Source organism: Euwallacea fornicatus, chromosome 17, assembly GCF_040115645.1.
Source record: "Euwallacea fornicatus isolate EFF26 chromosome 17, ASM4011564v1, whole genome shotgun sequence".
Lineage (NCBI taxonomy): Eukaryota > Metazoa > Arthropoda > Insecta > Coleoptera > Curculionidae > Euwallacea > Euwallacea fornicatus.
In genome coordinates this window covers 3,151,753-3,175,472 of record NC_089557.1, presented here as the reverse complement: position 1 = coordinate 3,175,472, position 23,720 = coordinate 3,151,753, and the positions used below count along the sequence as shown (strand labels likewise).

Sequence of the window (23,720 nt, the reverse complement as noted above, 5' to 3'; positions counted from 1 at the left end):
TACTGTATATCTACTACATATGCAGGATGTTTATTAACTATTTGCATAAACTTTAAAGAGAATCTTTGACTAATTCTAAGAAAAAAAGTTCATATTAACATGGGTTAATATTGGCTTGATGCTTGAGATACAAGGTTTCATAAAAAATGTTTGTTTGATATTTTGATTGTATTTCTGTTAAATAACATGTGAATTTTACGAAATTGTGGGTTCTGGGAGTATCAGTGCTAAGAAACTCAAATATTTACTTAGTTTTTTGTTTAATGTTATAGGGCGCCACATAAAGTGTTGTACCAGGATTTATATAACTATAACTACTAGTATTTATACTCTGTGCGTGGCGCTCTCTAACATTAAACAAAAAACTAAATAAATATTTGAGTTGACATGTTATTCAATAAAAATATAATCAAAACACCAAACAATTTTTTTTGAAGCCTTATATCTCAAGAACCAAGACGATACGGACCCTTACTTAAATGAAATTTTTATCTTACAATTAGTCCAAGATTCTCTCTTTAAAGATTCTACCAGAACAGAATAAACACTCTGTACAGAATCTCTCTAATATGAGTGTTCGGTGCGACGTGAGAACCTTGTTTTATTTATAATTTTATCCTCTTCATCAAATGTAGCAGTATCATTTTTAAAAATAATCTAAATAAAAATCTAAAAAATCTTGATTTCCCGGTGAAGCCAGAAGTCAATATATGATTATAAACGTAATAGCAATAGTTTAATGTTTCGTGTTAAGATGGAGCTATCATATCAATATATCAAATAAAGTAATTAAATAACACCACAGATTCTGGATATATTGGTGAATGCAAATATCTCTGAACATTACTTGAGAACATTTCGAAAATAATTAAAGGTGTGAGATCCAATCAAGTCTTCACTTCAGTACTTTATCTTGAGGAGAGTGTATTTATATCTTTGGAAACATAGAATCGGTAAGTCACTTTTTATAACTTGCAAGTTGGTTTGTCTATTGCAGTAATGGTATTATTGTTAGCATAAATCTAAACCTATATATGCATCTCGTTTTTGATATCCTCCAAATATCTTTTTTGCCTTTCTACGAATGATAAAGCTTTGCAGGACTCTCTTATGGGTTTTTCAGGACTTATAATATGTTAATAATCCCTGCTGCATTTCTAAACCAGTATTGCGTTTTTCCTTATAACTTTTAACGCATTTTACTGCTGAACTAATTTCGAAACTATGAGAACAACACTCTGGCCAGTTCGGGTCGGTGATCCGTTCCAATAACAGGACATTGGTATGAATTCGGATATTTTCCAATTGTGTTCTAGGAAATTAAAGTGTCTGAAGATATTTTAAAATTGCATATAGTTAGAAATTATGTGAAATAAAATAAATGAAACCATTTTAATTATAGTAAAATTTCATTACTACAATAATTTTTATCACAGATAAAACTCTGATCCACTTTCCTCAAACGTAGAAATTTATATCTGCTTTCTCGAAAGCCTTCAAAACCTCATGAATAGCCAATAATCGCTTCCAAGCGTTACTGAACTTTCAATATTTTTTAGAGTTCAACCCTGGGCAAAAAAGCAAACAATAAATAACAACAAACAATTGAAGTATTCAAACAATTTATAATTCAAAAAACAATTCTTATCCGGATTAAGTTGGCAGCGATATCCAATGGAAACCAGCCAAAGTCGTATGGATTTTGGCAAAAATACTGGCTCAACCTTGCCGATGGTGGATCCCGGTATCCAGGAATCTGGCTTTTCTGGATGTTTAGCATGCGCACAGGACGTTTCTCGAAAACACTCGGTACCAGATTAGTCATGTGCCGGCGGCCTCTTTAAGTCTACAGCTTTCGAAATTTCAGTCCCGGGTATTGTTCTTCGGTGAGAGGTTAAGAGATATTTGCGGGTGAGTTCATTGGCAATATTTTGAATTTTGAAATGAGAATTGGTTTTGACGCTGAAGATAAATCAGTGTTTCAGGAGTGATAATTAAATTAACCGCTATTAAAAAATCAAATTATTATTTTTACAAAAACCGCATGCAGTCTTCCAAAGTCTCTTTTGGTTATTCAAATCATGTACTAAGTGGTTCATCGTCTTGAAAAAAAGGAAAATCTATTTTTAGGTTGCTTTGGAAAGTGTTTGATCATTCAAACACAATCACTGTTGTGGTATTTTTATAGCTATTAATTACTGGCACGCATTCGGTGAACGAAAAATGATATTTTGCTATTCGTAGCCAAGTTGTTTTCCGAACATTCATTGCACAAATTACTGCTTGTATTTTAGAATAACTGTGTTGAAAAGCTATAAGAAAACGGAGATTAAATTTAGAAAATTCGGTTGAAGTTAGTTGAGGGAATCACGTAATTGAGAGAAATTAAAACATGGTTCTGAGTTGGAAGTAGTTAACTTGACTGAAAGATGTTGGTCAGAACTTATGCATTATTTTTTTCCATAATCTTATAAAATTTCAACAAACTATCAGGAAATATCAAATTGATCTGTACCGAGTTGTAATAATTTATTTATTTCCTTCATTTTCATTGTACTTTTGATTTTATTTTAACTTTAACATACTGAATTTAAGTCCTTATTTCTTTTTGGTGAACGAGTTACACTAATTGCGAGACTTTTCTGTAGTTTGAAAACATGGATTGTGGTGAAACAGTGGCGTACAGAACAGATTTTTTTGCGGAGGACAATCAGTAACAAATAATACTTAACAAAATGCAATTTTGAATGCTGTTTTTTTTGCGCACTGTAGGAGTTTTATTCAATTTGAACAACATGCATATTTAGCCAGTAAAATCAGTACCCTCAGCTGGCGAATTATTCATTCTACCTCAATACTACACTGAGTGGTGTCAAGTTATACGTTGACAAAAAATGAATTTAAATTCAGTGAAATAAATGGCATACACAGACACAATTTTAAGGTCCGAAGAATCGAACAAGAGAAATTACCTCGAAAAATTTCTGGGCCCTAAAACATTGTGATACGTCAATGCCGCCCTCGTGGCCATATTATTGAGTACTGCATTTACAAGACCATACAATTTCTTAATATGTTTCAAAAACTTTCTGATCCACTGAATTAACATTTATATCTTGAACTGCGTTTTTCTTGAAAAACACTTTATTTTCTAATCAAAATTCCTATGATGCTAAACCTGGATGTCAAATTTGAGCTACGACTTCCACATGGTCCCTCTACTTTTTCTTGAAACCTGGCCCACGGCCAACGACCCACTTTCCAAATCTTCCTCCTTAAGACTATCATCCATCTCGTCATGAGTACGTGGGAGTGCATACATTTCTTGTAAAATTCGTATTTTTTGTATTGTCAAAATGAAAACTTCGGGAAATGAAAAGAAAACTTTCGTGTTTCTAAGCACACTTCTCTTAAGTTCCTGATGTTATTTTAATATATTTATAATCCACTGTGATCTTTTCAAAAGGTGAAAATGTCACCTAAACGGCAGTTGGTGCCAGAAAGCCCAGCAGGAATGTGCTCTCGTCACGATGAAGTATGTTTTGCAATCAAATTAGTGTTCTAGTATAATAATATGTTGCACTTATGAGAATTGCCCGTTCACAATTAGGCAATGTTTCTTGTTTCTTCTTAGATTAGATTTTTGTGTTTTTTCTTTCATTCGGATTTTTCTTAAGCTGCACATAAATCGACATGATCAGTGATATACTCAACTACATTTGGCTGCTGTTCTTTCGGTATGTTTATGACCCCGAAAGGGCAATTGAGAGGTAAGTTCTCTCTTTCATATTAAGTATTATCTTATGTCAACATATAATAACTTATATTCTATTAGTGAGTTAAAGGCTGCAAACACAAATAGCATTTTCTGGGTGTTCTAAAAGCCTTGTGGTCGTAAAACTGTTTTGTATGTGCCTGTGGGTTTTGTTTACAAAACAATCGTTAACTTCTACTATTTTCTTTTTCAGTAAATATGTTAAATCTTCTGTAGGAATTGTTGTGGCTTATATTATATGGGATGAATTCCAAAAGGCTAGAAGGTAAATGGTGATCATTGTCGTCATCAAATGCACTTCTGCATCATGTTTTCATTCATCAAAATTAATAATAAACAAGTTATAACCACATTCGAGAAAGCGTGCCAATGAGTAAAAGCTGAACAGACTTTAGATTCAGGGAATTCCTCTAGTTTTTATTAAAATTGGAATTTTATTTCGAAAGATTTTCATGGAAACTATAAAATATTGAAAAGTTCGATGATACTTCGCATGTAACGGCTTTAGCGATTCAGGAATTATTTAGATATTTCTCAATATTTACCAACAAAATTGCATAAAATAATACTACGTTACGAAGACTGCTCTTCATTTAAAATCCTCCATAGTTTCCCATATCCAGTGTTTTTCTTTCAATATTGGATCTCCATTGCAATTTTTAAATTCATGATTTCAAAAAATATATCGTAGATTTCTTGTGGCAACACTTTATATAGAAAGCTGGGTCATAAAATACAAAATGACCGTAAGGTTGCTGAATAAAAATCAAGAATTTTGAAATTTAAGTTCATGGAAATTCCAGAGAAATATTCTATAAAAATTCTGTAGAACGTCATTTGCTATTATTTGGAAACTGTTTACAAGAAAAAAAGTTTGTTGATGATCCTGAATTTTGCAATAATTGAACTATTGAGGAATTAGAAAATATATATTAAAAATCTTTGAGAGCCGAATCATTTTTTTCACCTAATGAAGGGCTCGCTAAACCTCCGATTCCCAATAAAAGCAGAATCAGTTGAATCTCAGAATCAGAATTAATAATTTGCGATGAACCAGTGCAAATCTTCGAACGAATAACATTTTACTATGTGATTCAGATTTAAAAGCTTGAAACTATATTTAAGAGCTCAGCCTTCTCTTGAAATGTTGCCAAATAACAAGCAAAAGCCATTTGCCCGAGTTTTTTTAACGGTTGTTCCCGAAAAAATAGTTAAATTTAGTTACTGTTCTGTGTCTGTTTAAAGAAAAACTATTTATGCCTGTACTTTCAGCATACACTATTCCTAGACCCAAATGTCTTTGGTAAACTAAACCGGCTTAGAAAAGAAGCCTTTTCTATTTTCAAATTATAATTCGGGATTACATTAACGGCTGTGCCAAAAGTACATTAGCTAAAGGAAAATCTTGTTTTAATTTAGAAAATCCAGCATAAACTCAAACGACCTCCTGGAAAGCCCTTCTACAATCAGCCTTAAGAAAGAAGACACTCAAACAAACGAAATGTCGGACATGCAAGTTTCCATTCCTCAAAGTGGGGCTGTGGCCACCTCTGCAAATAGGGAGGAGGAAAGTGAGAGCGTGGAGGAAACTACTTTAACAGAGGCAAGTACTTTCCATCATAAACAATTTCAGTAAATAAACTTCCCCACGATATTTTCTGCTGGAGAACTATGCAAACTAAGATTTGCATGTAATAATGAATTTTGGGTTCTTGACACCTTAACGAATCCTCTAATTGACTATTACCTGTGCCAAAACAAGTGTTGGCCAAGTCTATTAATTTCTAATACAATGTTGGTAACATAAATAATTTCCTTAAATTAATTGCAAATCTTGTAGGTTTGTGCCGATGTAATGTGCCATGAAGTTTGCTTGTTAACGATCTTAAATTAGATTGAGGTAATTCTGTTTCTTGTGTCACTATAATTCAATAAAATTTATATTTGCATTATGTTATGTGGAACCAAAAATTAACTGGGCCATGGGTTAATGCTCCAAAGATTTTAAACTCACTTGAAATATTCTGAAAGCTTCTAGATCAAGTCAGAATGTTCTAGAAACTTTGCCATGGAAGAAATGTAGTATACATATCCAAAAAGATGTTCTCATGCAAGAAAATATCCGCAGGTTGATGATTTCCAGAATCCACTCACGAACTTCTGAAAACGTCTCAAATATTTTGGATCTAAAAAGGCGAATTTTAAAAATGAAACATATATTAGAAACAACATTTTTCACCTGTATTTTTATTATGATTATTTTTTCATCACATTTTGTGATTAACTGTCCCTATAAAGATAATATTTGTACGTCAAATATCGTAAAATATCTCATATTTATGTGAATTCCCAGTGCAATTTACTGATTTTCCAAAAATTACCTATTTTACGGATTGTTATGAAACTTTCTCCTGATTATTTGCCCATAACCATCAATATCTGCTATAAACCTTTAAGTAATCACGAACTAAACAAATATCCGACATATACTGACTGCTACAGCCCGCCTTAAAACTAATATGTATGCATATCTACTTCTAGAACAGTTGTTTATCCAGAGATATTGAAATTAATGCTTCAGAGCCTTACTGCCTGACAGGTGTTGATCTCTAAATAGACTTCCATGTATTGCGTACAGATAAATATTTTCGGAAACTAAAGCCATAGACTAACTGTTTTCTTTATTTAGGTTTCGAAGGATTTGGGGGATTCGAAAATGCATCAAAAAACTGCTACTTTTGAGGGACAAGAAAACACATCTTTGGTGGAGGATCATCGCACTCAGAAAACTGAATCTACAAAGAATGTGATGCAGCAAGAGACCACCACTGTATCTGCGAATAAAAAGGTATTTAGTTCGAAAATTGAAACCTCAGAAAGTTTTTCGATGGAAGAGACTGAAGAATATGAGGTTGAGGCATGAAAGGTTTGATATCGGTTTAGAGATTATTCCATATTGCTCTTCCCTTGTTTTTATTCTTTTTTTTTTGAGAAATTTAAACCTCGTTTTCTAATTTTTGGTTCATATAAACTCATGAGAATATGATACATATCAATATTTACTTTTATATTTATTAATTAAGGTTAAACTTCAAACCTATCTCTTTTTTGTGTTAATCTTTCTTTCTTCCACCGCCTTGTCTAGCTACAATCTTCTCTAATCCTTTTCTACTTTTCTATTAAGTTTGCATTTACTATAGTAATATAAGGCCGTGAATGTGATATCTAAAGGAAAGACACCATACAACAGAATGTATTTCACCATTTTTGTATCTATGTGATACCAAGGGTTATATAGAACTGGCGCTTTTTTCTAACTTCTCCTAATGTAGTCCTTTTAACTTATCCATTATAGAGACGGGTTGTTTTTTGTTTAATTACTCGCTTATGTGGCTATAATTATTAATGACACATATGTATTTACTATTTCAAATAAATGTGTTGATGATAGAGATATTATTAAGTAGTTTTCTTCCAGACTGGCTTCAAAATGTTATGAAATGTGGGCCGTGGACGCGCTCAGTTCTATATAGCCTGGTCCAGTCACTGTTTTTGTTCAGTTTTGTAACGTTTTGAAGCTTCAGTTGCATATTTTCCTTCTTTTCAAATCTTTAATCTTTAATTTTTTTTGTTCATTGTTGAACAATCTTGTGGCAATTAGAATATATCTCCACCGTCCCCCTCCTCCCCCCCTTAAACGCGAAACTCACACATCGATTATTTTGAATTTGATAATTTTCCTAAGTTGTTCTTCACAGTTGTAATACATTTGATCAGGCCACATATGTGGCAAAAAATTCATTTCTAACGAAATTCTTACTCAATAAGTAAGTTTATGAATTTATGTCGCACTGGAGGAAACTAATATAAACATATTTTACTTACATTTTCTTACTATTAAGTGAGACTTTTTATGCAAAGGTAAAAGAAATACTGGTTTTATTTATATATATATCAATAGGGTCATTGATTTACATTGTACATGATTTAAGCAAGTTTTCCCACTTTCTAACTGTAAATCGAACTTTAATAAAATAACGGCAGGATCTCCTAAGATCCAGTTATAAAATTCAATTTTTAATTCTGTTTATCGACCTGCATTGATATTTAACTATTATTTTACATAATATGTTTACCCCGCAGACGTAGGATTCAATAGTGTGGAAAACTCATTAAGTTATGATTCAGGGTAATACATTTTCTAAATCAGAAAATTTTATATAGTGTTAAAAAATAACAAAAATCCCTTTACAAATGAAGCTATAGTTGTAATGGATTTTCCTTGTTAAAATGAAGTATTTATAATAAAATTTATTCAGATTTAAAAAGAATAAATTGAACGAATATTTTTTACTATTTGATTTTTGGCCAGTTTTGCAGGGTTGCGATCCCAATGTAGTACTATAGGTATCATCCCTTAGTTGGACAGTAAAAGAACAATCTGCTATTTCATCCAAATCAATTAGTAGTTTATCTTTTCTTGTGTTTGTTTTGTTAACTGTTTTGGTATGTTTATCATAGTGATACCAAATTATCAACAGTTGCAGGTCAAAGAAATTATTTCTCACAAAAAGCTAAACTTCTCAAAAGTTAGGAACATTTGTGCGGAGTGACCTAAGTTAGTGACACCCAATCTTTACAAACGGGTAACATTGATAAATATAGCACTCTCTGCATCGGTTCTGAAGAAGAAGTTATCTTCGTGGCGAAATGAGGGACAGATAACGCTGTATGTTACATATATGGAACTAAGAAAAATTTTCTGTCAAATTCTTAGAAATTGAAACAACTATAAATCTGGGAAATGTGGTATAATTTTAATACAAACCTCTAGGACACGATTTGTGTAAACAGCCTCTATCTAACTCTTCTACATGAAAATCTATCGAGAAACCCATCTACCAAACTCAAATTTGAGGCTTTAAATCTGTTACTACTCTTCTTATTCTTTGATAAATTAATCGATGGAAAAAATCTACCCGAATTAATTAAAGCCTCATTTGGCCAGTTTTTCAGGGAATTGTTTCTTCTCTGGACTTTAGTGCTTAGAGAACGCCACCTGGTAAGTTCAATGTGAATTAATGTTGTGAAGGTATGCATTCTGAAGCTTATCTATTCGATTTAGACCAATTTTCTTTCGTACTGTTTATCAAATCATAAATTGTGTGTATAATACAAACCAAAAACAAAATCTTCAGGATACCATCGAGGATGAAAACATCAAGAATACTCGACCCCAGCAAAATTACTACAAACCTCTACCTTTGGATCAAGTGGAAAGCTACAATGAAGTGAAACCTTTTGAGCCTCTCAAGCCTTTTCAACCCTTGAAGCCTTTCGAGCCTCTCAAGTCCTTCGAACTCGCCAAGAAAATTGAAGCAGAAAGAGCAGTTACTATCGTGAAAGAACCGATTATAGATGAAATAGAGAGCATTTACTCTGACGCTTTAGCTCAAATTGGAAACATTGGTTCTAAACAACGTTCTCCCTCTCAGCAGTTAGAAACTCCTCCTCTCTTAGATCACACGAAGCTCTTAGATTCCTCAGTAGACTCTAACAACAATGAGCAAAACTCCTGGCTTCCCTTAGGGTACACTCCACATAAGCCCTTATCTCCATTGAAGTTATCAGACCTAGAAAGTTCCTTTACAGTACTTCCTGAGATTACTTTAACCAGCGATAACTGTAGTGATCTCCCTAAGATTGTAAATAATAATCAGGCAGAAATCAAGGAGGAGAGTATTAAAAACTCTCTCAAAGAGATCATATCCGATTTAGATAGTTATGCTGAGAAGGACAGGGAGCTCAAGCAGGATGGCGGTGGAGGAATTCTCTCCTCATTGAAGCACGACACTTTAATGCAGGTAGCAGAATTATTTGAGTAGCAGTTTAGACATTAACTTCCCATTAAATTTCCAATAGTGCATTCATTCAGTGACTGTTTCAGAATCATTTGTCTAGCCATCATTCAAAGCAGGGCCAGAACAAGACCTGGACGGCCACTTTACCATCACGTCTACCATCTAAACCACCTAAATATCGTCCCGTGTCGTTACCCTCTGAGAGTAGTTTAAGTCAATATTGGGATCAACAGGTAGTTATGTTTTAAAGAGGATTTTTGGAACCTTTGGGGCAAAAAGAAAATTTTTATTTTGGCGGATTCAATATCAATTATTTAAAGGTCTTCAGCCGAATATTTGTTTTAAAGTCATTATATACCGGGTGTTTAAAAAGGGCGCGGCAATATTTAAGGGAGTGTATTCTCAGGTCATTTTATGAAAAAAAGTTCATATAAACATAGGTCCGGAAATGTACTGTTTCCAAGATACAGTGTGTTAATTTTTTTAATAACGGTTTTTAAAAAATAATTCAAATATTTTTTGACCGATTTTTTTGAAACGTGGTAGTGTTATTTGTAGTAATAAGAAAGCTGATTTAGTTCTAACTAGATTAAAATTATTAAGTCCAGAGACTTCAGGGAGAGAAGGGGTGAATCTTAACTAAATTTATTGTCAAAAGGATGTATGTCACTGACTAATTAAATTTCGACATATTTTTTTAAAATGAAACAATTAAAAATACGCTTTTTCTTTGCTTTTTGAATTTTCGTCGCATCTTGCTCCGTTTAGGACATAAAAAATAAAAACTATTTTATTGTATGTCTGTTTATCATAGAACATTGTCAAAAATTTCCGGGGTTTATTCCATTATTCTCTAAGACTATTTTGTGCATTGATAATTTTTAAAAAGTCGGTCAAAACATGTTCGAATTATTTTTCAAAAACCGTTATTAAAACTGAGCAATCCCTCCCTTAAATATTGCCGCGTATTTTTTAAACACCCTTTATATCTCTACTCGTTGTAAAAATATACCGCTTACAATAAAATACGATTTATTCGAATTAGAAAATTAAAAAATATGTAATTTTGTCTCCAGCTATACCTTTGCCTACCAAAAATCGCGTCGAGAAATATTTCCTCAGCATTCATTTAGTTTACAATGAGGCCGAAATTGCTCAAAAAGCTTTGAGTAAATACTTGTTGAGTTTGCATAAAAAATCAAATAAGCTTTATGATTTTGGATCTCTAACATATTAATGATGTCATTAATCAAAGAGTGCCAGTGTCATAAAAATGTCTCAAACACTCTTTGTTGAGCTGGTATCCTCTCAATTTGAGGTAAACGCCGCGCGGTTTTTGTAATAAAACATCCATAATGAACTTTGCACTGAAGTATGCAAATTGTGAGAGGTTATCTAACTTTATTTAACATGCAAACTTTCCAGATTCATTTTGCAGTCATTTCTGCTAGTTCATAAATACCTACCACTCGTCGATTTTGATAATTCATTAATTTTTTGTATTTTTATGCGGGTTGATTGTTTCTAAACTGTGCTAAATAAAAATAATTATTTTTTTAGATAAATCGGGAGGTTACCGAGAAGTACGGAAGTTCCAAAACTGAACAGGTGAGTCGAAGAATACCACTTTCTCTATGCAATTTCTATAATGATATTATGATAAAAATTGCCTAAGCTTTTAAAAAACTTAAGACTTAAGAAAGAGATAGAACTTTTATACTCACAATACGTTAAAAATAAAAAGCAGCTGATATTTCAGAAAATTTTCAATTCATTTCATTTCAACGTTTTTTTTTTTTTCGATAGAGATCACATACTAGTGAGTTTAAAACCACTGATATACATCATTGGTTTTAAACTCCAATATCAAAAGCTTTTCAACGACAAACTTTCACTTAACACAGCTCTCTATTTTCCTTAATTTTCATCTGGCATAAACACACATGGAGAACGACTTATAATCGAATGGCAAACATCGTAATACATTAGCAGCTGCGCCCAAAATAACCCCAGCCATCACGAATTTCCAAACAACCCAACATACCAAATACCTCTCTAGGAAAAAAACTTTTGTGTTTATATAGAAAATTGAATACGATCTAATATTCGACTGAACCTGAATGAATTAGTTTTGTTCCCCATAGATACCTTTAGTAAAACGTGGATCGTTGATTAGTACTTTCGCTAATATTGGAATTCATCCAGAAACAAAGTTACATTCGCTAGGTGCTTGCTCAGGATATTTCTGGAGCGGTACTTTGTTATATAGATTTCACACGATCGGTGTTATCAAATGCGGTCCTAATCCAGATCTGAGTCCAGAAAATTATCGTCTCTTTTGCATCCATCGCGTTTTCACTGAAATCGACGTGTCGGCCGTGTTTTAAGTGTCGGTTGGTTGGGAAAGTGCTATTTTCGGGTTTAACTTATAGTGACGAGCTTATATTTAGATCAGAGGCTGTAAAGTAAAAATGTAGAGAATTGGCTTGATTTTGTTTATTGCATAGAGCCGGGCATTTATTTGGATTGCAAAAGTTTCGGGGAAATCCTTGAAATCTCGTAACGATGCACTAACAATCAATACTAACTCTTTTTGTCGCCTAAACAAATTAAATCATATGCTATTATTGTCTTGTAGGGTTTTTCCCAATAATTTGGATTAATAAATAAGAGGAATATGAATAATTGGATTGGTGACTCCACTTGTGCGTCTTCAATGTGTTTTACAAGTTTTTGGCAGTGCCTGATGTTGGTGTGGGCGTGTCCAACATAGTCTAATGCATCAAGAATTTGCCAAAATAACTATTAGTTTATTAAGCGAAAAACAATTAATAATTGACTATTATAGTAGAATATATATATATAAAGTATAGATCAAATCGAATTTCTATACCGAATGAATCGAGGAAAGACCCGTCTGATAGCTCAAACATTATACTAATTTCTATACGTTTGAGGTTTAAATTAATAAAAATAAGGAAACATTCCAGAGCCCGTTTCTATTACATAGGTCAGGGTTCCTCCTAAGTTTAAAATACAAAAAAATACAAATCAACAAAGAGTAGTAAACAAACTGACAATTTTAATTTTGTTTATTCCAGAATTTCTTTACATGGAGATTAGTTCAAATTGCTGAACTAGTCAACTTTTAAATTAAAAAAGTGAAGACAAGAAAGAAAACATTTAATCTTTCTCAAACGTTGTGGCTTCGTAAGTCTCGTTACAAATGTGGTGAATGTTTAAGATGAAAAGGTGAAGTGTAAATGCAACCTGTTTTTTTTCAGATTTTTTGTAAATCAGGAGCCCTAAAGGGAGAAAAAAACACGTCGTTACTTCACGGGTCTTTAGTTTCTCAATTTCTTTACAAATTGAGTAATAAAAAAAACTAATAATACAAAGCAACGGTCATTTTCAAAGACGTCCCTTCACATAACATCTCGTGCACCAGGTTAAATGTTTAATTAAAAAGAGTAAAAGAAATGCATTTCGACTGAGTTAATTCAACTCGTGTGATAAATACAGTTATTACACTTTTTCTGTTCTAAATTCGATTTCACTGAATAAAATCTAAACCACAACTGATTTAAATATCAACAAACCTGTATTAACTCCATTATTTCTTTTTTATTACTTACTCAAGAGAAACTAGACATTGTATCGCCTTGTAAATAGCACTTTTCAAAACCTTCCAACCACAACGCATCTTCAGGTGCCTACCATGTCTAAATAGTCCACTCAACCCCGAACCGACCATCAACCCTCAAAATCAACCATGCGTCTAATATCCAAGGTGATCGATTCAAAGTCCACCCAACGTCATGGCGGGTCCTCATATACCATAACAAAGAAATCGTACTCTCTGACTAAAAGTGCTAGTGGTTCTCCGTTTGTACCATCATCGGCGCCGTCCACTCCCAGCGGAGAGCCTTCGAGGTCTTTTGGTCAGCTGCGGAGAAGCCAAAGCATTACTGAGCTGATAGAATCGAATAGAGGGTTTAAGCCTTCAGATGCTACAGATCCTAGCAAAAAGGCCTTTTTGACTAATTTGACTCAGAGAGTGTTTAAGGTCGGATTGGTGAGTATTAACAGCAATTCTTTAAATATTGAAAGTTTGTCGGATCGAAGTTCACAAATTATAAAAATGTTGTTCGACTTCTCATATGACTACGAAAAGAGTGATTTTTGGAACCAGTTCCATGAAAACGTGCAAACAGAAAGTGTTTATAAAAGGTATTATTTATGATAGGAAAAAGTGCCAGTCGTGTAATTTAGATAATAAAAACTCACGTAACACACAAACTCGTGCATTTTTTTCCGAAATTGCATTAATGCATTTTGACTTAAAATTAATCGACAATTTTTAGTGCACTTTTGATAACACATAAGAGTAAATTGTATTTAACTAAAAGTCAAACATTAAAGAGAGACAGTCAGGAAGGAAAAAAGACACACGAGGTTTCTAAACAAGGCGTGTTCTATAAAAAATCTGTCCCAAATTGATTATAGATATGATCAATTTGAAGTTGATTATCAGGCTTTAAAACTCCACTGACAAAGTACAAAAAGTTTAAAGATGCGATTACGTTAATATGAGCGAATTTCCCGTATTGTAGATATAAAAGGTAATGAAGTTGAACCATAATGGTAAAAAATTGTTCATCGTAAATGTACTAATTCAAATCAAAAAACTGAAAAAGAGACAATCAAGGCAAAACTAGTCAGCTAGAAGAATTCTTAAACTTTCCATTTCGTCAAGCAGATACTCGGATATTTTCAATTTAATGCAAGTTTATTCTGGCATTTAAAACTTAACCTTTCGCTCAAGTTTCAACTGGAGATAAGTTTGAACCCTCATTACGTAATCCGGAATCCTGGCAAAATATCAAGTATTCTTGAAGTTTTCAAATCCGTGATGTCAGTGAGGAGTGTTGATAAAGTGTTGCTAGTTAAAATTTTGAAGAACATCAAATTTGTAGGTACAGAATTACCTACTATATGTTATTATTTTTAGATGAAAGTGTCAAGGCGCAAAGGGACCAAAATTATGAAGAATAAATATTTGTCAATTTAAAATATCGAGGTTATATAAACAACCATTCTCTAATACTTAAGAAAACAGATCACTGCCTAAGCAGCAACCTAAATTATCCTCCGACTCGGATACCTCAAAGATAAGACAAACTGCTAAGATTTGCAATCATATTTGCCAAATTTCCCGGGTTATATACAACTAAAAAAACCATAACTATGAATCCGTTTATTATTTCAAAAAGGAGGAGGATCAAAACCTAATAAACATAGGCAATTACATCATAACCGAAACTAATGCAACAAAATGCGCAACACATGGCCGGCACTAACTCGTAGATTAGCGGCCAAAAGTTAATGGACGTCGGGAAAATGCGCGTCTCCGATGGAAAATTGCACTTTCCGATTTTCCGACAACTACTGTGAAGCCGGAAATATCCAGTGAGGAACTTGTGCGGAATTTTTCTGTTGCTAGTTTCAGTGCGCATTTCGAGTTCGGGAAATACAGCCGGAAACTGGAACAAAGAGCGTCGGCCAATTTTTTTTTTTAATAAAAAATCTTAGTTTGATGGGATTGAAGCGAACTTGGGACATTGAAAATGTTCTTGGGAGGTGAGATTTGCACGATAACGCGAAATCGGGAGGAGTTTTTCAGTAAAAATAGTGACACTCGATTGGAGAGGACAATAGTGAACGGTTACAGCAATGGACAGTCCAAGCAAAGCTTGGACACTACGCAAAATGTTGGAGTTCTCAAGCTAGGAGAAAGCGAGAAAACCAAAGCTAAGAAGGAGAAACGTGTCCATTTTGAAGTATGTCGTATGATTTATAAATAAAGCTCTGATGTGTAATGCAGAAACGTCGAGAAGTAATTGAAGTGCACCTAAGCTGCATCAGGTGTCTATAATTAAACATCTTGAGTATATTAACCTAAACACAATAACAGCTATTTTTCATTTAAAAATAAACCTTTAGTTTAAATTTTCCGATCTTGATTATTAGCACCCACCGATGTATGCTTCAAATTTTCGTTGATGCTTAAAGTAGATTTTTTTAATTATGTAGATGTTGAAATAATATTTCTAACCACTGTATGAGAATGATGCAAAAGATTTTTAAATTTTAGGAACTTGGCCAAAAAGAAAACATTCAAAACAACTGTATTAAGTTGGTGGATGTCTAGAAAACTCCACAAATTTTCAGGCTACTGTCAAAGCGACAGCGCATGAAGCATTAATAAAATTTTATCCAATAATTTTACATCTAAGTGGGACATTTCAGAAATCTAGAAAGTGCTTTTTATAGTAATTACAATAACAAAATTATAGAAAAAATGGCGAAATAAAAATATTATTTAACTGATCCAATTCATAATTATTGAAATTTCCCGAATGCATGTAAATGTGTATATCTAGAGCTGATGTAAAGGTGTGTTTTCAACCAGCAAATTGCTTTTGCGAGATTTTATTACTGTGAGGTTTTTCTTAAAATCAGCAGTTATAAAAAGAGGTAGCTTTTTTATATCTTTATAATGCAAAAAAATGAAACCTTGCCAGGACACTTTATCTTTTTTAACGTCCTTGTTTATTAGGGATAATCTTTGCTTTATGGAAATGCATCTAATGTAGAGCCAAAAATATTCAGATATTCGTTTAATACGTCCTCGCCTGAGTGAGGACATATTAAATGAGTGTCTTAAAGGGCAGAATAGCTTTTTCACTTTAGTCATAATTGAAAATGAGGCGGGGCCTCTCGAAAACACTCCATTGATGATACGTCATTTAACTTTATTAAGGAACATTGTTATCTCCAAGTCCGTTCTGATTGGTACAATTCACGGTAACCTTATCGCTACCAATTAAATTTAGATCTAATAGTCTTTAAATAGTAATTCAATATTTATTAATAATTCAATAGTTTTGATATTAAATAATAACAAATAATGCAGTTACTATATCATTACGATGTTTTATTTGTCTCATTTGAATGCTAGTTTCTATTTTAGGATGAAAATGCCCCTCCAACAAAACCCATCGATCTGGAAAAAATATTCACACCAGCGGATGGCGAACAGATCCAACCTAAATCAGGCAGTAAGTCATATTATTATTACGATTTATGAAATTTTACGAACTGAAATATCCGTTGGTGAAACTCCAGCATAAAGATCGCTCTCACGTAATGCCTTAACATCTGGGCAATAAATAACAATAAATGGAAAACAGAACCCAACCCTCGACATACCATTAGGTGCCAAACCATAGGTATCGCACTAATTACCATTCATTTGGTTTACTTCCACCTTGATTTATGAAGTGCGAATTGTAAAATAGGTAAAGGGTTGCAGTAAATTAGGATGGAATGTCTCGCAAGAACCACGCAAGTGGCCCAAGAACCAAAGGATGTTAGCAATAAGGCAATGGTGTGAAAGCATCAAAGTAGTGATTTTCTCACGAAATCGTGGATAAGAACCAGACTCGGGGACCTGCTTTTTTTTGGGAAAGAGCACCACCTCTCTTAGAACAAAATCAGAACCGTTCCTCATCTCGTCGCATTAACAGAAAATTATCTCCTCTCTCGATTTCACAAGTTAGAATAAATCACTCTACCAACCTCTACCTCATCTTGTTGCAATAGAAATTTGTACACGGACATTATTGTTAATAGTTTGATCGCCAATCAACCCTGTATTCCAACTACTATGTGATTAAATTTAGTGTAACAGTAGTTTCGTGTAACAGAGTTTCTGTACCCTCTCGAACATATGGAACCCCATTATTCACGACAGGAGCCCGTCTGGTCCTTCGACTCAAATATAAAACCCCGCCAGCGTATTTGGGATTCTCTGCGGGTGCCGAGTGAGACAGTCACTCCTGTTAGACAGGAACTCAGGAAGCCCAGGGGCTTCCTGAGTTAGCTAAACAATATCAAAAAATTATTACAGTCTCACATTTCTCAATAACCTTCAATTTATCAAATCTAAATGTTTTGATTAAATAGAAAAAACCGCAAAGAGGCTGCGTATGATTTGTTACCACAAACTGGGTAAAAAGTAAATTCTGGCAATGAAAAGTCAAACAATTGTGTCTTATTACGCACTAGTGTGTATTTGTTTCGTTGCTCCATTCTGTTAACCTTGACGAATCAAACTTGAAACGTCGAAACATGTGGGCCTTCGCAACCAGTTTGCAAATTACCAAAATAAACTTTATTTTCTTTTATCTAAATATTTGTGATAAAATTCGCAAAAAAAGACTTATATTATGAAGATGCCATGGATTTAAATAGTTTTGGGTTTGTTGTTTAGGAAAAATGTTTGCGTCATCTGCATTCTACGAAAAGGGCTTTCACCCCACAGTTGAAGACCAGGTGAAGCTTGCCAAGAGGATTTCCAGTTCTCTGACTGATATCAGTAATCAGAAAAGTAAGGGCCTGCAAATGTATGTTAATCGAAAGAAGAGGTCAGTGAAGTGGGTCCATGAAGGAGAAGGTAAAATATATGAGTGGAAAAACAAGTTTTCATAAATTATCGGACAATAAATATTATTGGTCATTAAAAGGATGATGTCTGATAGTTTACTATTGTTATAAATTATATATAATTATAGCAAACCAGTATTTTTTTCTTTCTGGTACATTGAATTCGCAGATATAAGTTCTTAAATAACTTCAACTAATACCAACTTCACCACAAAAATCTTCCAAAGCTAATTCATTGCAAGGCTTTATTCTATATCAATAGACGTATTAACTGACATTTACAAAAAGCTATTTATATTTAAAATGAATAAAATTAACTATGTTTTATTGGAAAAAATTTTCCGATGTTTCCTCCCTTGATTTGTTCCAAATGTAAGAAATAATATAGAAGAGTCTGCAATTAACATAGAAATTTGATTTCCAAAACCATTAATCTTACATACGCTCGCCCTAAGGTAACAACATCTTTAAGAATATTTGGCTGACTGCCATTGCCCATGAAAGAACTCAGGGACGGATTTAGGTACGGGTAATCAAATGCATATAACCAACTTCTCCTTAGTTTTTCGAGAACATTCTTAAGGGTGTCGTGTAAGGTCTAAATAATTCTTTTCAAGACATCAGATATGCACATCGTAATTGAGGGCAGTGGCAGTTATAATTTTCCCTTGATGCGTCCCTGAATCATAATTGTGTGATCTAATTGTAACGTAACCCTAAAAATAATCCAGATAAAGTGAGTCTGTCAGTATTAACAAACGATCCAACTAACAGATATTAGTGTTAATCGTCTCTGGACAACTACCGTCTCTTTCAGTTGTTCTAATTTTAGTTCCAACACATTTTCCTTAAACCAGGTTAGTGACACGTCAATTTGTGATATATGAGACATATCTGTGTAATGCCATTTTAATACCAAAACCACCATCCCTATTTTTAACCTGTTGGCACATGATTACCAAACCGATTTGCTCTGAGCATACCAAAAATTCCCTTAAGAGTAAACAGATATAAATAAAAATAGCATGTCATTGAAACTTACTCTTAATAAAATTTTCAGGAAGGGCCACAACAAATAAATCAGAACTGACCTGCGATGGATCTGGAAAGAAAGACCCACTTAAACTTGTTATGAACCCAGCTGGACAAGTACATGATATCAACAGCCTCAGAAAGCAAGGCTATACATTTGATACTGCTTTATCACCTGAAGTGTGTTTGGAGATCGTTAAAGGGCTCAATTCTCCCAAAGGAAAAGGTATGAAAGGTTCAATTTATACAAAAATTAGATTTCATTTGAAAATACTTTAGGAGCAGAATTATTCGCCAAAAGACGTAAGAGATCAGAAAAGTGGGTAGTGGCTGAGACTAATGGAACTAGACCACCCTCCACTTTGCCAGACGTTATAACTCCAACACCAGCTCCAAATTTAACACCATTCACCCCTCCAGCTACCAACTTACCACCTCCCAGTTACCTACCAGAGACCCAACAGAGATTAGCCCACAAAGAGAAGTTAGACGAAATACAAGTAATTTATTTTCATTGACTGCTATTTGTCAACAAATCAATTTCTAAAATTTGAAGGAAAAATTTACTCGACCACGTATTAAACTTATTAAATCTCCCTGGGACGCGGCCCTAGAAACAGGATCAGTGGAGGCAGCCTTCGAAGTAGAACCAACTTGGCCCACCAAAGGCAACTTTGTAGCTCCGGCTGTAAATTCATACGAGCAGGCACTTAAAGACGACAATCTGGCTTCGTGGACTGTTCCCAAAACCAACGGGTAAGACCTCGTTTTGCCTTTATTCGTCACCAAAAAATAATGAATTTCAGATATGGTGAGCAAAAGAGCTTTGCTCACAATCCTGCTTACAACAGTCAAAGCATCAACCGAATAGTGGACAATTTGCAAAAAGGGGCTGCTAGCAATGTTGATGTGTACAAGCCTTCACTACCTCAGGCTTGGAGCTCTGGATCAAATACTAAATTACAATATAGTAAGTACCTCGTGCTTCTCTGCTTAATACGTTGCTTAATTTTACGGCTTTTAGGCAGCATTAACGCAGCTTTGGATAATATCTTTGCTTCCGATAGGAAAGAACAACGACCCACCTCTCCATTTCCTACCATTCCAGATATATCCCAAAATCCTGAAAGTTTAAACCATTTGGCTTCTGAAGTTATTAGATCTGTGACTCCTGCTTTCTTGGAACCGAGACGAGATTTCCAAAAAGAAGCTGAAGAGGAGTTGGCAAGGAAAAAAGAGGAACGCGCTCACTCCCCATTTCCTTCTATCCCTGACGTTATTATCGAGCAAGAAGTGCTGAAAAAGGACATTCAATGCTTCAAAGAAAACCAGGAATTTCAGTCTTCTTTAGGACCACCTTCACCATTTCCTTCAGTACCAGATGTGACTTTAAACCCGGAAATTCTAGAACAAGACATTGTGGCTTTAAGAATGAGCCCTATACCATTTAAGGTGAAATCGTCAATCAGCTTTGATGATGCGTATGAAGACACCCTTCTACCTCCTCCAGAATTTATGGACGATAATAGTGACAAACCATTTCCCACTATTCCAGACATTTCCAAATATCTAGCTGCGGAGAAGCAAGAATCCATACTTCTAAGGCCCATACCTACCAGACAGTTTGTTCCAGTCTCCCTCAGCGACAAGAAATATGAGCTGGGCTGTTTCAGTCCCGTTTTGGATATGACTCCAAAACTATTACATCCAGAATTCAGTTTCGCTGTAAGTGGAGATGCCCAAGTATGCGAACGTAGCTTTAGAGGGCCTACGCCAGATTCACGTACCATCCAATCAGAGATGTTTGAAAGCCAAGGACATTTTAATGCCAGAGTTAAATCTCCTATCCAAATTTTTGTTCCGGATGAAAATTCCGCCAGTGCTGGTTCAATCAATGGCAATATGGAAACAGAAACTAGTGAACCTAAGCATTGCGATACACATACTAAGATCATGATAGAAAAGGTGAAGGTGGAGCAAAAAGATCCGAAGATTGAGGAACATACCAGGAAACTTGCAATTGAGAACAATAGAGAGAAGGCCGAAGCTATAATATATCAGCAAGGGTGCTTCAACGAATTAAAGCATATAAAAAAGGCTTATGATGTAGTGGACACTTACGCAATTAAGGGAATGACGGGGATTGATATTGAGTATAAAGATTTAACTAATGAGGGAACAGAAGGGGAGACTGCTGGAAAAATTAACGGACAAGATGAGGTTAAGTTGAAGGAAGCACTTCCTGAGCCGTTATCAATGAATTGTGGTGAAAATGGAGAAAGAGAAGAAGAAAAGAAAAAGGCTGAAATGAATGTATTAAACAAATCCGAAAATATGCAATTAAAAGACGATTTGAGTCTGGAAATTGAACCGAAAATTTGCAAGAAACCCCCAGGAGCAATAATAGGAGCAAGACCTCTTTTTGGAGAGTTAAACATCAATGATGAGTTCAAAAAAGCTTTAGTGGGCAAGAAAAAATCATGGCAGGAGAAGCGCATCAAAAATTCTCAATCATCTAGAACCATAGAGCATATACAAGAACCCGATAAAGTTCACTTTCAACAGACTCACCTAGAATCAACTGAAGAAGGCACAGAGAATTGTAGTTTAAAAACCACTGTAAAATCCAGTGAGAAAGCCGAGATTGAGATGATCAAGCCCAGTGCCAATGAAGAAATCGAAAAAGTGTTTTATGAGCAAAACCGTGAAGTTGACTTAGATTTCCAGGTAGTAAATGGGCAAATTATTGATCCAAGTACATTTGTTAACGGCTTTCATGACATGAAACAAATACCTGTCTCTCAAGTAACTTCAATAAACCATCAACCAGAGAATAATGGATCTGGTGACCAAAACCGCAAACTATCGCAGAGCTTCACATCAGAAGTAGATGAAGAAGATTACGTAAAAATCCCTGTGAAGTCTCTTATCCAGACTTTTGAACAATCGATAATGCCTCCTATGCAATACAAACAGATAAGAGAACCTCTGCCTGATGTGGTGGACAAACTAGCTCCTTCTCGGAGCCCTAACGTGAAGGATTTTAACAAGTTAAAACAGGCAGAAGAGGAATTTGATAGTATCTACTATGTAACCAGTTCTAAGGTGCGAAACTCCACTTATCCCACAACAGAGAATGCAAGATTATATTCACTGGAGCAATCGGAGAATAGTTCCTTCTGCAAATATTCTTCCCAAATAGCACAACATTTGTCCTCTCAAGTGTCTTCTTCAAATGAAGTAGGGGGCGCTTGCGAACTGCAATATCAAGGCAAGGCTTTGCTGTGTTTGTTTTTTCTTGTCCCGTTGATTAGTGTCTGGCTCAAGTGTTTTTGTCATTTATTAATATATTTATTTGAATTATAACACTAATAGGTTAGCTTTTTGTTTGAATTTAACTGAATTCTTGTTGATTAGGTCCAACAACTCTTCTTAGACCTCAGCAGAAAGCCCCTGTCTCGTCAACTTACAAACCGAACGCAGCTGTCTCAGTTTTTACACCCAAAGAATCAAGTAGCCCCTTACCAAGCCTCTACACCCCTGCATACAACGCCCATGAATCTCTTGGATATCAAAATGTCTATCAACAACCACCCTTGCAAACATACGATGACGTAATTTTGTCCGCTCCCCTACCTCCTCAGAGAAAATTCAATTTGGGGGGTTTCCCCACTTACAACACCGCTGCGAGAGGATGGGGTCAAAGCGGCGACATCTATAAGCCTTTGACTTTCGATAAACCTCCGTATTCAGATTTTTGAATTTTTGAGGAGGTAACAATCTAGAACCGTAATTTCGTCCAATCCTCTAGTATGGATTGTCGGACAGAGATGAGTTTTGGTCTCTAATATAGATGTATTAAGGGTGATTGGAGCTTTTCAAAAGGGTATATTATGTATATAATGACTTATTAATAATTTTGCACTTTATAATTTACTAACCCTCACAAACATTATGATTTGTATTATAGAAGACATTGAAGCAATTCGATATATTACGTTTGTTGTTCTATATAGTGTTTTAGTGTTAGCCATAGGAAGTTTTTCTTCTGGGATTTGTTTGTGCATATTTTTAGTTTATCAATTATTGCACTTAATGTTCAATTTTATTGTTTTATTTTAAGTTGAAATAAATAAATCTCGAATTTTCAGAAGGTATTTTCTTTAATCTTCAAGTGATGAGCTTGATTCCTTCCCGATGAAGTTTAACGTAATCCTATGAATCCTAAATATATAAATTTTATCATCTCTTGCATGTTTTATTCAAATTATTTTCTATCACCCAATCAAATGTTTCCCCCACACCAGACATTATCTGTAATTATAATTAGTTTCATCGACGTTAAAACTCAAATTTTCATATACTGTAATAGAAAATATGTAGAGAATAGATATTCTTTATATAGGGTGGATTTTAAGTAGGTATTTTCCTTTTAACATGACATAGGTAACATTTTGTCGAAATCTCAAAAACAACCAAATTATACTCGTGAGAGTTTTAAATACATTTCTGTAAAATATCGAACCATCCCTGCGTGAAATAGT

At 34.3% G+C, this 23,720-nt stretch overlaps 1 protein-coding gene and 1 long non-coding RNA gene across 6 annotated transcripts; one reads left to right on the top strand and one right to left on the bottom strand.

Annotated features, from left to right (window-relative positions):
- Positions 1–1,751: 1,751 nt before the first annotated feature.
- LOC136344598 (uncharacterized) lies at positions 1,752–23,329 on the top strand. Of its 5 annotated transcripts, XM_066292221.1 has the most exons (15): positions 3,386–3,770; positions 3,969–4,040; positions 5,195–5,378; positions 6,465–6,623; positions 8,974–9,639; positions 9,723–9,869; positions 11,197–11,244; positions 16,670–16,757; positions 17,972–18,154; positions 19,205–19,402; positions 19,456–19,676; positions 19,733–19,932; positions 19,983–20,146; positions 20,201–22,447; positions 22,594–23,329. In XM_066292221.1, exons 1-15 carry the CDS (start codon positions 3,694–3,696, stop codon positions 22,935–22,937), a joined length of 4,998 nt encoding a protein of 1,665 aa, XP_066148318.1. In that variant the 5' UTR covers positions 3,386–3,693; the 3' UTR covers positions 22,938–23,329. The 5 variants fall into 5 exon arrangements, with proteins under 5 accessions (XP_066148321.1, XP_066148318.1, XP_066148319.1 ...); XM_066292224.1 differs by lacking the exons at positions 3,386–3,770; positions 3,969–4,040 and adding an exon at positions 1,752–1,911; XM_066292222.1 differs by lacking the exon at positions 3,969–4,040 and having other exon boundaries at positions 3,387–3,770.
- Positions 5,374–6,307, bottom strand: LOC136344602 (uncharacterized). Its single transcript, XR_010732986.1, has 3 exons — positions 6,015–6,307; positions 5,790–5,961; positions 5,374–5,696 (listed from the first exon to the last, which is right to left on the bottom strand). It is a non-coding gene; the product is annotated as an uncharacterized lncRNA (long non-coding RNA).
- Positions 23,330–23,720: the final 391 nt, after the last annotated feature.

Coding starts and splice junctions, on each gene's coding strand:
- LOC136344598 (XM_066292221.1), top strand. CDS start 3,694: ATGATCAGTGATATACTCAACTACATTTGGCTGCTGTTCTTTCGGTAT. Junction 18,155..19,204: donor GTGGGTCCATGAAGGAGAAG/GTAAAATATATG, acceptor TAAAATTTTCAG/GAAGGGCCACAACAAATAAA. Junction 19,933..19,982: donor ACTGTTCCCAAAACCAACGG/GTAAGACCTCGT, acceptor AATGAATTTCAG/ATATGGTGAGCAAAAGAGCT.